The 15,389-nt window shown below is 49.1% G+C and overlaps 1 protein-coding gene across 1 annotated transcript in view; it reads left to right on the top strand.

Moving 5' to 3' along the window:
- Positions 1–2,538: 2,538 nt before the first annotated feature.
- Positions 2,539–15,389, top strand: part of LOC135811847 (otolin-1-like) — a 19,203-nt gene continuing 6,352 nt past the window's right edge. The window contains exons 1-8 of the mRNA XM_065325086.1: positions 2,539–3,308; positions 5,352–5,494; positions 7,230–7,324; positions 8,917–8,995; positions 10,810–10,968; positions 11,704–11,808; positions 12,223–12,276; positions 12,508–12,645. Of these exons, the coding sequence (XP_065181158.1) occupies positions 3,089–3,308; positions 5,352–5,494; positions 7,230–7,324; positions 8,917–8,995; positions 10,810–10,968; positions 11,704–11,808; positions 12,223–12,276; positions 12,508–12,645 (993 nt within the window). The 5' untranslated portion in view covers positions 2,539–3,088. The remainder of the gene's footprint in view (positions 3,309–5,351; positions 5,495–7,229; positions 7,325–8,916; positions 8,996–10,809; positions 10,969–11,703; positions 11,809–12,222; positions 12,277–12,507; positions 12,646–15,389) is intronic.

Genomic DNA, 15,389 nt, shown 5'->3' with positions numbered 1-15,389 from the left:
TCGGAACACCCCGTCTACACGCTGGTGTTAATCAATATTTTGCACACCAACCTCGTCTACAGTCTACAGAGAGCACCTTCTCACGACAGTGTCATGGTGGTGGCAGTAACTGTTGTCACGTGACGAGCTGAGAGAGGGACGCCATGGGCAGAAGTTGGAAAAAGAAAAGAAAAGAGTTAAAAAAAGAAAGGTAAGAAGAACAATTCAGAGCAAACGCTACAAAGTGTATAAGGAGTGAGTGTCAAGAAGAAGACATCCAGGAACGAACAAATAATACACGGCTGACATTGCAATGGCAGCCATTCAAGCCATCTGGGTCGGTGACGTGTCTTCACGTTGACGCTGCGGCTGGGCGGAGCTCCCCACCGCCAGGTGCGGAGTCATTCAGTTCTAAGTCCGGCTGCATGATTGTTCTACTGTTAGTATTGATCAAGCATGACATCACCTGATCATGAACACAATGAGCAGTCTGATCGTGGGTACGGGTAGACACAATCAGACTGCACATGTATATGTCATGTCCATGATGACCAGGGAGTCGTGAAATACCTGTATTTTTCTGTCACAGTGTCAGCCAGTCTTTGACTGAGTCCAGCTGTTGAGCTGAATCGCCGTGAATCATGCGATGACTCGGATGAGTCTTTCCTTTTGCACAGTGCAGGAAGAAATGAGTGGCCGTCTTCACGACACCAGGGCCCTGAGTCTTCATCATGATTGTGGTCAGGTTTTCCTCCTGTTATCGTGTTGTGTATGTAAACTAACTACTTGCCGGTGTGCTTCGAGAACCTGCGCCAGGACTCAGCAGCAGAAGCCGGCATGAAAGGCGACTACCTGATCTACACTGTGCTACAGTGCTGGCAACTGAAATCCGACCCCTGAGCGGTGCGCTCACATCGTAACACTACGAAATAGAGGCCGCTAGAAAGTGAACGTACCGCCCAGGGGGTCGGATTTCAGTTGCCAGCACTGTGGTACATGTATGTGAACACTATTATGTGAACACAATGACGTCATTCTTGATTGCTTTCACACTGTTTTCTGCTTGCTTTGCTGCATGCTGGCGTTTCTGTCCAGTGTTCTCGCCTGCTCATTGGCCCATTTGTGTTGCTGGCATCCAACTAACAAACCTCAGCTCAGATGCATCTTGGACATGCACCATGAATGGTGATCTCCTTTCACGGTCGTTTCCACTCTCGAACCTTGACTCTTGATTTTGACCGGGTGGGGGGGGGGGGGGGCTACAAGTCACCTACCGACCCGCCTCGTCTTTTGCCGTCTGGGCAGTGCAGGCCATACACGGCTTTTACTTGCTGAGAGTATTCACACAGAATGTCATTGTGATCATGGTGATGTACTGAATGCATAATACATGTACATGTACATGACAAGTCATGTACCGACACTGGCTGGTACTGCACTGGTAGTCTGGTACTAGTGTGTGTGTGGGGGGGGGGGGGGGGGGAGGGGTTCGTGTGGCTAGCTAGTGTCACTATTGTAGCTGTCATTCATTTCACCCACAAATCTACACTTAATGGTTAGATTGACAGCATATAACCAGTGTTAGGTTATATCATAATTATTATTATTATAAATCTACACTTCTACAGGACTGCCTGTAGTGTAGTGTACATGCAGGTACTACTAGTATTATACATTGTAATTATACAGTGCTACCCAATGCTGTAGACAGCATGCAAGCTGTTTCGGCCACAAAGGCCTCATCAGTACAGCTAAGACTGTAAGAGCTAAATAGGCCGAGCTACCAGCCATGGTGCAAAGGAGGCACCACAAACATTAAAACTACGAAAAGTAGCGGCCAATGCGTGATGCAGCAGCACTAGAGCAGCCTACCGAGACTCGAGAGTGCTCAACAAGACGAAAGCCGAGGAGCGTAATCATGGTAATACCAAGGCAAGAGGACATAACCCCAGTGGTTATGTAGTCTGTAACAGGGTACATGTACTCATACAGCCTATTACAGGTAATACCCAGTAGCGTCTACTACAGTGCTGGCAACTGAAATCCGACCCCCCCCCCCCCCCCTGAGCGGTGGGTTCACATTCTTTGCGATGTGAGCGCACCGCTGAGGGGGTCGGATTTCAGTTGCCAGCACTGCACATGTAGTACTAGTAGCGCCACATAAATCTTAGATTAGTGCACACATTCCAGTTTGTGGCAAAGCGTCAAGACTCAGTACATGATGACTTGTAGTTGTACTGATTATGGTGACACTGATTTAGCACAAAAATCCACCACACGCCCACAGCCAGTGTGAATGCTCGCCGTCCGTCTGTGCCTTGTAGTCTGTTCACTAGTCTATATAGCGCAGTTGGCGTTTCTATCTATCACTATCAGTCACCTGTTTCGACCTGTCGGTTGCGCTAACGAGCCGTGACCGTGTCACTGGCAGGAAAAAGCATTGACTTTGACACGAGGAATTATTATCTGGCCATGCAGAATGGAACCCTCTCGCTCTATGGATGCCATTGTTATAGGCAATGAATTAGCTGTTGCACTCGATCTCACACTACAACTCACAGGCTAGGGAGGAGCAGCAGCGGGCCAGAGGTAGCGAGCACAAGACCATCCGACCGCTACGACCACTAATATTAGTATCGTCCGCTAACGGTTTCTGGGACCAAATTTGCTTCAAGTTGCCGGCCGGACGGATTGGAAATCCTGCAGCGAGCGTGGCTTTGAACCTTTACTCTTTAGCTAGGTCATCGTGCCCTCGGCCTCTCGTGTGTCAACTGCAGCATACCGCTACTTCGACTGTCGCCATTGCTCGACAATCAGACATCACAACTGAGAGGTTGTGCGGAGTTGGCCCACATCCAGTCATTCCAGCCTAACACAATCCCCCGCTCATCGCAACACGAACTTTGCTGAGCTTGTCAGTCGAATCCTGCAGTGGAAAAAAGTTGATTGTGTCTTCGTGGTTGACTGCACCTTGTGCACCGGAGCTGTGTTCGAGATCGTAGTACAGCGCTAAACGTGTTGGTGGCTGCAAATTCCATTAGCACGTCTTCTCGTCTTCCGTTCCTCTCTGTTCTTCTTCGCATCTTAATCTCTCCTGCCAGTCGCAGTCATGGCGGGAACGCATCCCGCGACGCAGTACTTGATGGCCGCCGTGGCGCTGCTGCTGCTGCTTGTCGGTGGCCGTGTGCACGCTAGGACGGTGGGAGCGCCGTACGGGGCGTGCGACACGATGATGCCATCGCACGGTGCCAACCCGACCTCGGGCAATCCGGGATACTCCTTCTCGCACAACATGTGCCAGGGGTATCAGCGCAATACGCTGTATGACAGTAAGTCGACTGCATGCAGTGCTAACCATGCTAACAGTCATACTCATACTCATAGTGTAACAACAAGTTACATGCTGTCAAGAGTGTCATGCAGCTGCACACGGGCGTCGAAAGGTACAGTGCAGGCAACTGAAATCCGACCCCCTGACCCTGAGCGGTGGGTACCAGGTTCACATTCTTTGCGATGTGAGCGCACCACTGAGGGGGTCGGATTTCAGTTGCCAGCACTGTAGTTGAGTGTGGTACTACAGGCAGCCATCTGAAGTACAGTTTACTCGTGAGTCGTGAGGGAGTGGTGGCTGAGCCGAAAATTTTGGAATTTTAGAGCCCAGATGAGCGTATTTTATTGATTCACGGGGTACCTAGGGCAAGAAGTGGTACGGTCATTACCGTAGTGACCCCAATACCATAGTGACCGTACCGTGTCCGACGCCCCTGCATCACAATGTTACTACTTCAGTAGAAACAGTAGTATCATGGTACTTTGTCATGTACTAGTACTTCTAACACGAAGAAGAGGATGACGATTTCGTTGTGACTCGGAGTTTCACGATCACGCACCAGGTGGTCGTAAGACAAACTGCTGTCCGATGAACACCTGGCCTGGTGATCATCACTCAGACAGCTGTTACCCCATGAACACCTGGTGCGTGAAACTTCACGTTACCACAAAATCTTCATCCTCTTCCTTGTTTTTCTTCTTGCTGTAAAATGTATGGCTCTGGCCTTGGGCATCGAGCACTCTATTGGACGGCTGGTACCTTTCTGTTTTGTATACCATTTAAAGTACTCGAAGTAGGTCTACGTCGTACCTGAGGTGTCCTGCATGCTACTAGTCGCGCAGGACCGGAGGAAGCAGGTTTTGATTGGTCCGGTCATACCCTAGCCTTTCATACAGTTTGTGTATGATATGGAGGGTAGTCACATGACTTTCATACAGTTTGTGTATGATATGGAGGGTATACACATGACTTTCATACAGTTTGTGTATGATATGGAGCGGGGTATACACATGACTTTCATACAGTTTGTGTATGATATGGAGCGGGGTATACACATGACTTTCATACAGTTTGTGTATGATATGGAGGGTAGTCACATGACTTTCATACAGTTTGTGTATGATATGGAGGGTATACACATGACTTTCATACAGTTTGTGTATGATATGGAGCGGGGTATACACATGACTTTCATACAGTTTGTGTATGATATGGAGCGGGGTATACACATGACTTTCATACAGTTTGTGTATGATATGGAGGGTATACACATGACTTTCATACAGTTTGTGTATGATATGGAGGGTAGTCACATGACTTTCATACAGTTTGTGTATGATATGGAGGGTATACACATGACTTTCATACAGTTTGTGTATGATATGGAGGGTATACACATGACTTTCATACAGTTTGTGTATGATATGGAGGGTATACACATGACTTTCATACAGTTTGTGTTCGATATGGCGGGTATACACATGACTTTCATCCGGTTTGTGTTCGATACGGCGGGTATACACATGACCTCCTCAGCAGTAAACACACGTGTTGGTGGCCAAAAGAATGATCCGGCCATGGCCAGGGCAACGGCACCGGATCCCCCGGGCCTGTAGTGGCCAGTATTGGACAGGTCAGAGACGAGCATGACCCTTCAAGTTTCAACACCAAAAGAATACGGTTTAAAAGTGCTAAAGGCTAATGGATCCCGGCGACTCAGCCAGACGTACTGGGTTCAGCAAAGCTAAGGAAAGCTGCTAAAACTCGGCATGTTCTTCATGTGTGTGTTTTTCAGTGTTTGTGTGTGTGTGTGTGTGTGTGTGTGTGTGTGTGTGTGTGTGTTTTTCAGTGTTTGTGTGTGTGTGTGTGTGTGTGTGTGTGTGTGTCTGAGTGCGTGTGTGAGTGTGTGTGTTTGTTTGTATATGTGTGTGTGTGTGTGGCACGTGTATGTGGGTGCACGTGGCACATGTGCATGTGGGTGTGTGTGGGTGTGTTTGGGTGTGGGTGTGTATGCGGGTGTTCAAACTCTCACCAACTCCAGTCATTGTACGCGGCCCGGTGTTCAAGGGTTTCTTCTGCCGTGTGCAGAGGAAGGGGAGTACGGTAGCGCGGGATGCCGTCGGCGAGTGGGATCCACGTCATCTACCATCGTTCACCCGGCAGAGTTCATGCTCACCACCGTCGGTAAGTTATTGTGCAGGACCGGCGGAAGCGGTTTCTGATTGGTCCGGCCATGCCCTAGTCTCTCATACTTATTATTATTATTACGCACACACTCATGGCCATGGCCAATCAAGGAGGAGGTGAGGGCGATTATAGCCAGCCATGGCAAAAAATAAAAAACTTTGTGTATGATATGGAGGGTACACACAGTTAACACACGTTGGTGGCCAAAAGGTTGGTCCGGTGGCCATGGCCCGACCAACTGGACAGGTTCCGCCAGATCTGTTGTGGCTGTAGTTTTTGGCGGATAGTGCTCGAAAACAACGCCATGCTCCGCTCGAAAAGTATTACCGTAAAACCTGTGTTTTGCTGGACCCTGTCCTAGGTGGAATCCTATACTGACCGGACAAATTGAAATTTTCCATGCACCGAAACGCTGTGGATCGAACGTGCATCCCTGCATCAAGCGGAATCATGTCGCATCAGGACGGTTTCCGTCGCACCAAGGGTGTCCGATTAGGGCAGGTTCAAACTTTTTACTGTATTAGAATCGGCAGAACCGTACAATGTATACAGCAGACCATTCTGTCACCTTTGCTCCTATTCCTTGTACATGGACAGAAACGTGCGTGAAACGGGTCAGCAAGCCCGGCGAGATTCTCTCTGCGTGGTTGCCGTGCGATCATGCTGAATTTGCACACCCGAGCGAAGGCAGCGGTCCATGGCTGGTGCAGCCTTGACGTAGTCTGGCTGGACAACTCTGGGGTTTTTGCTTCCCTTGCTTGTCATATCTGTGATATTGTTGTGGGCATTGAAATTCGCTGGAATAACCGAGGTCGGCGGCCGTATTGCCGTAGCATGCATATGCCGCTGTAGTTCACGTGCACACTGTGAAAATAGACCCACAGTGCTCGCGGTTGCAAGGCCAGCGCCCCGTAGCCGCTTGCCTTCTCAACGGATTTCAATGTCTTCAACTGTAGTATGTACCGTACTGGCAATATAATATTATGTTGCCGCAGTGAGGCCATGAAGCGTTACATTGGCACATGATTGCCGCACGCAGGGCGTTACATGCAAAGTCGCACAGGAGCCGTTACACAGGTTTCTATATTGCCGCAGTCCTTTTTTTGCTATTGCCGCATCACTTTTTTGCTATTGCCGCATCATTTTTTCTTGTGCAGTGCAAACTGCAATGAAAAGATCGCCGCACCCCGCCGGACGCGCGTTACGAACTCAACGGAAATTTGTCGCACTAGCCTGGTCGTGCGTTACGCCGCACCCCCCTGCGTTACGCGTTACGCGGCAACATATATTGCCAGTACGGTATTCACCAGCAATGGCAGCAGGCTACAAGGCGTTCGGATATTATACCTAGTAGGGATGAAACGACTGAGTCGAGAAGTCCACTGGCCAGTTGATAAGGACGCAGGTTGAGTTGACAGAGGGAGAACCCTATCTATGGCGTAGACCAGGCTGAATAGTGGCAGTCAATTCTTCAGCCTTGCAAGCTGTTGAATGGTGCAATCCCAGCACAAGCTGCTATGGCTTCTGCTGTAGCATCGCTATCATCGCCTCCGGCATGGCGTCCAATGGTGTGTGTGTGTGTGTGTGTTTGTGTGTTTGTGTGTGTGTGTGTGTGTGTGTGTGTGTGTGTGTGTGTGTGTGTGTGTGTCATTCTATCTGTCTGTCTACGCTGTGCCGGCATGTGTGTGTGTGTGTGCACGTGTCTCAACACTCAACCCCTGACCCGACTCAGAGTGGTGTCACGCAGCTGTCCACCGAGACGCCGTGGAGTGAGCTGCGCTTCAAATGGAGATCACCGTCCACTGACAGAGGAGTGTTGCAAATTACGTAAGTACATGTACTGCAGCACCTGCCATGCACACACACACACACACACACACACACACACACACACACACACACACACACACACACACACACACACACACACGGTGACACAGACACACAGTGACACACACACACACACACACACACACACACACACACACACACACACACACACAGTGACACACACACACACACACACACAGTGACACACACACACATATCACGACCCGTCGCAGAGCAGTGTCACGAGCCATAAAAATGCAAGTACAGTATGATGTCATCATCCTAGCAGTGCCCCCCCCCCCCCCCCCCAGTGGTTATTTTTTTTCTACAAAATCCACATATCTCCAGACACTGGGGTGAATGATGGAGTGTGGTGGTGGGGCCCATTAAAGGGGAAGTTAAGGCAAAAATTAAAATTTCACCAGTTGTAGTCTTCGGGGTGCTGAGTCGAATGGTCGTGGTCCGAGGAAGCTGAGACGCTTCCTTCCTACTTGAATCCCAATCGAACTCGCGCACTTCCACCGAAACTGGGTGACTGCGCCCTACTAGATGGGGATTTGTATGCAAAATGTCACTAAAAGCGCCATTTCATTCGTATAAAAGCACGGATGACCGCGATTGGCCCATATGGTGTAGTCTTTTGGACGCTGAGTCGACTGGTTTTGGTCCGAAAAGGCTGCGATGCAGCGTTCCTCCTTTATTCCCAATCGAACATGGTTGAACAAGCGGTCACGTGCTCCTGCGTACGCCAGTCACCTGGTCACCGTGCCTGCAGGGTACAACTTACTAGCCTGTTTGACCTTTTTTGGGTGCAGTCCTGTCACTCGAGTTGAACCTTGGTGTGAAAGTTGTCGCCTGCTGGCGTGGTGACCAGGTGATTTGGGCACCCAGGAGCACGTGACCGCTTGTTCAACCATGTTCGATTGGGAATAAAGGAGGAACGCTGCATCGCAGCCTTTTCGGACCAAAACCAGTCGACTCAGCGTCCAAAAGACTACACCATATGGGCCAATCGCGGTCATCCGTGCTTTTATACGAATGAAATGGCGCTTTTAGTGACATTTTGCATACAAATCCCCATCTAGTAGGGCGCAGTCACCCAGTTTCGGTGTAAGTGCGCGAGTTCGATTGGGATTCAAGTAGGAAGGGAGCGTCTCAGCTTTCTCGGACCAAGACCATTCGACTCAGCACCCCGAAGACTACAACTGGTGAAATTTTAATTTTTGCCTTAACTTCCCCTTTAAGCTCCGCCGACCAGAGGTCTTTATACTCATGACATTGACTGCTCGCCTGTTTACCCTCACCTCTGTAGGTGTTCTATCCCGCACACATCCTATATCAGTGCCCACAGTGTCGCTTGCATGTCTGCCTGGATGTACACTGTAGTGCTGCCTGGCTGCTTCACTTGCTGGGTGTTTCCTTTTGCCGTTTATGGAATTGCTCTCTATCTTTACGTCTCTATCACTCTCTGTCTTTATCTCATTATTTGCCATCTCTCATTCTTTTGCTCTCTCTTTCTCTTTCTCTCTCTCTCTTTCTTTCTCTCTCTCTCTCTCTTTCTCTCTTTCTCTCTTCCTCTCTACACACAGGTGCACAATTGTACACACATACACAGTTTTCTACCCGACTATGCGTAGTGGTGATATTCACTACAACCCCACCGCTACTGTAAGTCAAGTGTTCCTGCTATACCGCAGGTCTGAGGTCTGATCACTGGCACCTGGCAATGAGCGGGAAGCTCCAATCCACAGCTCATCATCCCCCCCCCCCCCCCTCTCAATGCACACGTGTGCGAGTAGGTACGGGGTGTGGACACAGCCTGTTGGGAGGGGGACCCAGTGTAGCAAGTCGGGGCCACGTCGCAGAGTGCGTGATCTCCGGTGGCCTAATTGGAAGGACACCTTTCCCAATATGGGGGGGGGGGGGAGGGTGTCGAATCCCGCCTGGAGATCCTTCTTTTGCAATATTAACATGAAGTTTAGTGCACTAGAAAGGGTTGATCCTGAGTTCCACAATGAGTACTGGTACAAGATTTAATGAATAAGTGACGATGCGGGAATGTCGATCCAGCTGACCCTGCCCCCCCCCCGCCTAGTGTGTATCTGCTAGGTGGTTAAATGTGCATGCGGGTTAGTTTGACTCCTGATAACGCCGTCTTTGTGAGGTAAAGTGTGATATTACCGCTAGCAATAATCAAGGTCCGGCCTGCCACAATGACTGCTGTGCCATCTTACACACAAACATGCGCACATGCACACGGGAGAAACAGCCACCCGCGCAATCGCTGACGCTCTCGCTCTGTCCCTCGCTTTCCCTGCCTCCACCTACCTTTGTGCACACATGCATTCGTGTATGACCTGCTAAAAATGGACAGTGTCTGCATTGTATGTGTCTGTGTGTGACTGTGTGCATGCCTGCCACGGTGCATGTGTGTGTGTGTGTGTGTGTGTGTGTGTGTGTGTGTGTGTGTGTGTGTGTGTGTGTGTGTGTGTGTGTGTGTGTGTGTGTGTGTGTGTGTGTGTGTGTGTGTGTGTGTGTGTGTGTGTGTGTGTGTGTGTGTGTGTGTGTGTGTGTGTGTGTGTGTGTGTGTGTGTGTGTGTGTGTGTGTGTGTGTGTGTGTGTGTGTGTGTGTGTGTGTGTGTGTGTGTGTGTGTGTGTGTGTGTGTGTGTGTGTGTGTGTGTGTGTGTGTGTGTGTGTGTGTGTGTGTGTGTGTGTGTGTGTGTGTGTGTGTGTGTGTGTGTGTGTGTGTGTGTGTGTGTGTGTGTGTGTGTGTGTGTGTGTGTGTGTGTGTGTGTGTGTGTGTGTGTGTGTGTGTGTGTGTGTGTGTGTGTGTGTGTGTGTGTGTGTGTGTGTGTGTGTGTGTGTGTGTGTGTGTGTGTGTGTGTGTGTGTGTGTGTGTGTCACTGTGTGTCTGTGTCACCGTGTGTGTGTGTGTGTGTGTGTGTGTGTGTGTGTGTGTGTGTGTGTGTGTGTGTGTGTGTGTGTGTGTGTGTGTGTGTGTGTGTGTGTGTGTGTGTGTGTGTGTGTGTGTGTGTGTGTGTGTGTGTGTGTGTGTGTGTGTGTGTGTGTGTGTGTGTGTGTGTGTGTGTGTGTGTGTGTGTGTGTGTGTGTGTGTGTGTGTGTGTGTGTGTGTGTGTGTGTGTGTGTGTGTGTGTGTGTGTGTGTGTGTGTGTGTGTGTGTGTGTGTGTGTGTGTGTGTGTGTGTGTGTGTGTGTGTGTGTGTGTGTGTGTGTGTGTGTGTGTGTGTGTGTGTGTGTGTGTGTGTGTGTGTGTGTGTGTGTGTGTGTGTGTGTGTGTGTGTGTGTGTGTGTGTGTGTGTGTGTGTGCATATGTGCATGTGTGAATACATGTGTGCATATGTGCATGTGTGAATACATGTGTGCATATATGTGTGTGTGTGTGTGTGTGTGTGTGTGTGTGTGTGTGTGTGTGTGTGTGTGTGTGTGTGTGTGTGTGTGTGTGTGTGCACGCAATGGAACAGACATCGCCAGTGCGCTGCGGCAGTCCGTCCGTGTACTTGGTCGCCAAGCCACCCGCCGTGCGCACCCCACAGCCAGCTCCTTCCAACACAGGCAATGGTGGTGGTGGTGGTGGCGCCACCTGCACACAAACATGTCCAGCCGGACCGCGCGGACCACCGGTAAGCCACGGCGGCCGAAGCTGACCGTTTCCTGTTTCTTGCTATCCCGGACGTTTCCCTGCTTGAGCAAAATGTCCTTTATACATTATCGGAACGTTCCGCCTATACTGCACTTATGTAGTACAGTCTACTTTGCGTATAGCGACACTCGGCGGGGAATCGAAAAAGTGTCCTTATTCGCGAAGTATCCTTATACCCGAAGTCTCATATGTATTACAGTTAGACGGGACTTTGCTCTGGGCACGGAAATTCTGTCGTTTTTCGCGAATTGTCGTTTTATCCGCAGTCGTTATTGCTATTAGTGAGGTTGTCTGTAGTCATGCTTACTCTGCATGTTCACTCTGCATATATAGTATAGCCAGCCTGTCAGGTACGCTGCTCTTTCCTTTTCTTTTGATTGCGATAAGCCGACCCCCTGCTGGTCTCTGCTTGCTCCCTGCACGCTATGCAGGGTCATCACATCGCTTTGTTATCTTTGTTCACTCCCGTCAGGCATTAATGTGCGTGTGTTTGTGTGCATATATATTATGTGAGTATGTGTATATATGTGTGTGTATGTGCGTGTGTGTGTGTGTGTGCACGCGTGCATGCATATGTCTGTGTGTGTGTGTGTCTGCGTGTGTCTGCATGTGTGTGTGTGTGTGTGTCTGTGTCCGTGTCTGTGTGTGTACATGGTGTGTGTGTCTGTGTGTGTGTGTGCGCGCGCGCGCGTGTGCGTGTGTGCGTCTGTGTCAGGGTTCGACCGGCGCTACCGGTCCAGCTGGTACCAATGGAGCACGTGGATATCCAGGACGGGCTGGTGCGACTGGAGCCCAAGGTCTTCGCGGATATGGGATAAAGGTTTGTACAGAACACCAGCACTGTCATTATTGATATTGCATTGTGCTAGACTATGCATAACATACTTATTCATTGCATGGTTTGAGCGAGTTGAAAAGGCTTTACATCCATAGTAGAAGCCTGACAGGTGAATCTCAAACAACAAGGGTTTTAAAAATATTCATGAATTTTTCACAGTTCACTTCCCCGACTGATCCTTTGAATTTTCTTTTTAAATTCAAAGGAAACTTTGGCTTTTTCTCGTTAAATGTTAAAATGCCACCTTGCTACATATGAGTCTTGTTATGCATATTTTGCAGACTATCGGACATCTTGTTAGCCGCTTCAGTTGCTGTATCATCACTCGTAACTCGCATTTCAAGTAGTCTTCCCTGCTCTCTTTGATTTTGCTTGTTTTCTGGCACGTGTCTTTAGGGTGCGGCGGGATCCACGGGACCAGCAGGACCACGAGGAGCTACAGGGCTCCGGGTTAGTCCAACGTAATACGCAACAGGGTACCGTGATGTATACTTGATGATTTGAATCTGAATGAAATACAGGTTGTGTGTGCGCGCTCCAAGATGTGCCTCAGCCCACGGTTGTGCACGATTGCGAGCAATTTCGATAGAGCGGATGTGATGTCTTGACGAAGGAAGCCTATGCGTTTGTGCGTGTGGTCGTGTGCGTGTATGTGTATGTGTATGTACTTGCCTTGACCAGGGTTACGCAGGACCAGCAGGCAACCGCGGCTCGAAGGGCGAGCGTGGCGTTGCCGGTCCACGGGGCCCACCAGGTTATTCGGGCACAGTCACCGGCGGTACCAGTCAGGTCTCCGTGCCCGGACCAAGGGGACAGAAGGTGAGTGTAGTGTTTTACTATGTACCGTACTTCCTCGATTGTAAGTCGCACCCCCATTTTCAGGTTTGAGCCATATTGTTTTGATATATTTTCTTCAGTAGTAAGTCATGCTCGATTGTAAGTTGCACCCCCTTTTTTACCCTTGCAGTTTAGTATAAAAAGATGCGACTTATATTCGGGGAAATACGGTACTGTACATCCACCACCACCACACTCCATTATTCACTTCAGTGTCTGCCTGTCTGGAGACATGTAGATTTTGTAGAAAAGAGGGAAAAAAAGATCAATACAGTCAGACCTCGCTTAACCGCGTACATCCGTTTTCCACAAAAAAATATCCTGAAAAGCGAGGGAACCGGATAACCGAACACCGTTTATGTTGGATGCATCACGTATGCTGTAAATATGTAACCAGCTATTTCCTTCCGGATGGCGAGGGATCCGGATAAAAGAGGACCGGATAAACGAGGTCTGACTGTACAGGGCTTGATTCCCGGTAGCGTACCGTACTCGCGCGATTAGAGCCCTCTCTTGAATAGGGCCCTATCTCGAATAGTGCCCTAGTCTCCTCTCCAAGAGCCAGTGAAAAATATAGCCCTCTCTTGAATAGTCCCCCCCCCCCCCCCCCCGGTCTTGTAACCAAGCCCATGTGCAAGTTTGGTTGCTAATTTTCTTGGCCATAGCTTTGCACTGGTGTTTTCAGGAACAAAATCGCAGGTCTTGTTCCCGTTTCTGTCGAGTCGTGAGCGTTTACAGTACACTTTACACTCTGTTTTTCTTCGTTTTATGCTGGATGACGCAAATGTACCAGCAATGAAAAATAGTGCCCTCTCTTAAATACTGCCCCATCTGTGAAGGACATTGAAAAAATAGTGCCCCAGGGGCACTAATCGCGCGAGTACGGTAGTCGGGACCGGCAGAATGGCAGTTTTAGATTGGTCCGGCCATACCCTCACCTTTCATACAGTTTGTGTATGATATACCGTATTTCCGCAAATAAAAGGCCGTCCTCGTATACAACGCCTTCCTCGCATACAAGGCCGGGGCAGGGGGCGATTGAAAAAATAAAAGACCGTCTCCGATTAGAAGACCGGGCCTACTAAATGAGTCTTTGTTCTTGTGTTAAAAATAGAAGACCGTGCTCAAACTGTTGGAAAAAATAGAAGACCGTGCTCAAACTGTGTAGAAAAAAATGGAAGAACGGGGCTAAAACTGTGTGGCGAGAAATAGAAGACCGGGGTCAAACTGGGTTGAAAGAATAAAAGATCCTCCTCGAATACAAGACCGTCCTCGATCATAAGGCCGGGTTAGGACAAGGTTGAAAAAATAGTAGACCGGCCTACTATTTGTGGAAATACGGTAGCGGGTTTACGCAACCTCCTCAGCAGTACACCCACGTGTTGGTGACCAAAAGGATGGTCTGGTGATGAACTGACCATCCGGACCGGTTCTGCCAGTATGTTGCATGCTGCTGGTCTGGCTAATAGCTACTAAAGATGCCCTGGCCAGTGTACAGCGGTGCTGCGTGAAACCTCACCCAAAGTGCCTACTCGGCATGCCGGACTAGCACAGCCCTTGACACCCTGGAAGTGGTGCGAATGGCTGCTGAAATGGGTGATGGCTGCTGAGATGGGTGATGGCTGCTGAGATGGGTGATGGTTGCTGAGATGTATTCATGTACTACACATACAATGATGATGATGTGATCGGAACTGGTGCAGGGCGTCAGTGCTGTACGTTGGCTGGGATTTCACCTGGCGTGACTGCCACGGTGATGTGTTGATAGCAGTAGTGTAGCCACCTGCCAGGCACCACTCCCTGCTGTGCGCAATCCTGCTGTCATTGGCATCAAACATTAGTTTTAATATAGCTACCAGGAGGACTAATTGTATTCATAGTCAAACCTCTTTAGGACGAACACTAAGGGTCCGATGGTATTTGTTCGCAATAACGGAAGTTCGTCTTATCCGTATTTTATACCCAGTGAATACACTGTAATCTATCCAATAGAGCTATGAATACTAGTTCTTCTAAAGCGAAAGTTTGTCTTATCAGTGTTCTTCTTAACGAGATTTCACTGTATAAGCATTTCCTATACCGTATTTTTCGGAGTATAGTGCGCACCTTTGTATAACGCGCACCCCCCAATCTTCATTGGGGGTGCGCACTTCAATCTTCATTGAAGTACATGCATTTCATATTCGGAGCATAGTGTGCACCTGCGATTTAGGGCCTAAAATAGCACATGTAAAGTGCGCATTATACTCCGGAAAATACGGTATGTCGACATGTATGTGTAAAACAAAAAAGTTGTGTGCCTGCCACTGCCTGGCGATCATCGTATAACATTTTACACATAAATGTCGACATATAGGAAATGCTTACAGTGCAATAGTCCTCCTTGTAGCTATATTAAAGCTGTTGTCTCCGAAACGCTTGTTTACTTATTTTAGAACATGAACAGAAAAGTGCCGTGAAGCTCACGGAATCTGTACGTGCCCTCCACACGGGCGCCCGACCAAAGAAGACAAACTGGATTGGCTGCTTAGCTCCACGAGATAGAATTAGTACACTCTTGAGTTAATCTGTATCGTGCACCAAAACTCTTGATAGGATTGACTAGTTCATTTTGGTTGCATGCGCGCACGCGCGCATGTGTGTGTGTGTCTGTGTGTGTCTGTGTCTGTGTGTTTGTATGTGTGTGTGTATGATAGCTTTCATGGCTGAGGCTGTTGGTATGTGTT

Source organism: Sycon ciliatum, chromosome 3, assembly GCF_964019385.1.
Source record: "Sycon ciliatum chromosome 3, ocSycCili1.1, whole genome shotgun sequence".
NCBI lineage: Eukaryota > Metazoa > Porifera > Calcarea > Leucosolenida > Sycettidae > Sycon > Sycon ciliatum.
The sequence above is the reverse complement of the archived record's forward strand: the minus strand, read 5'-3'. Positions and strand labels throughout refer to the sequence as shown.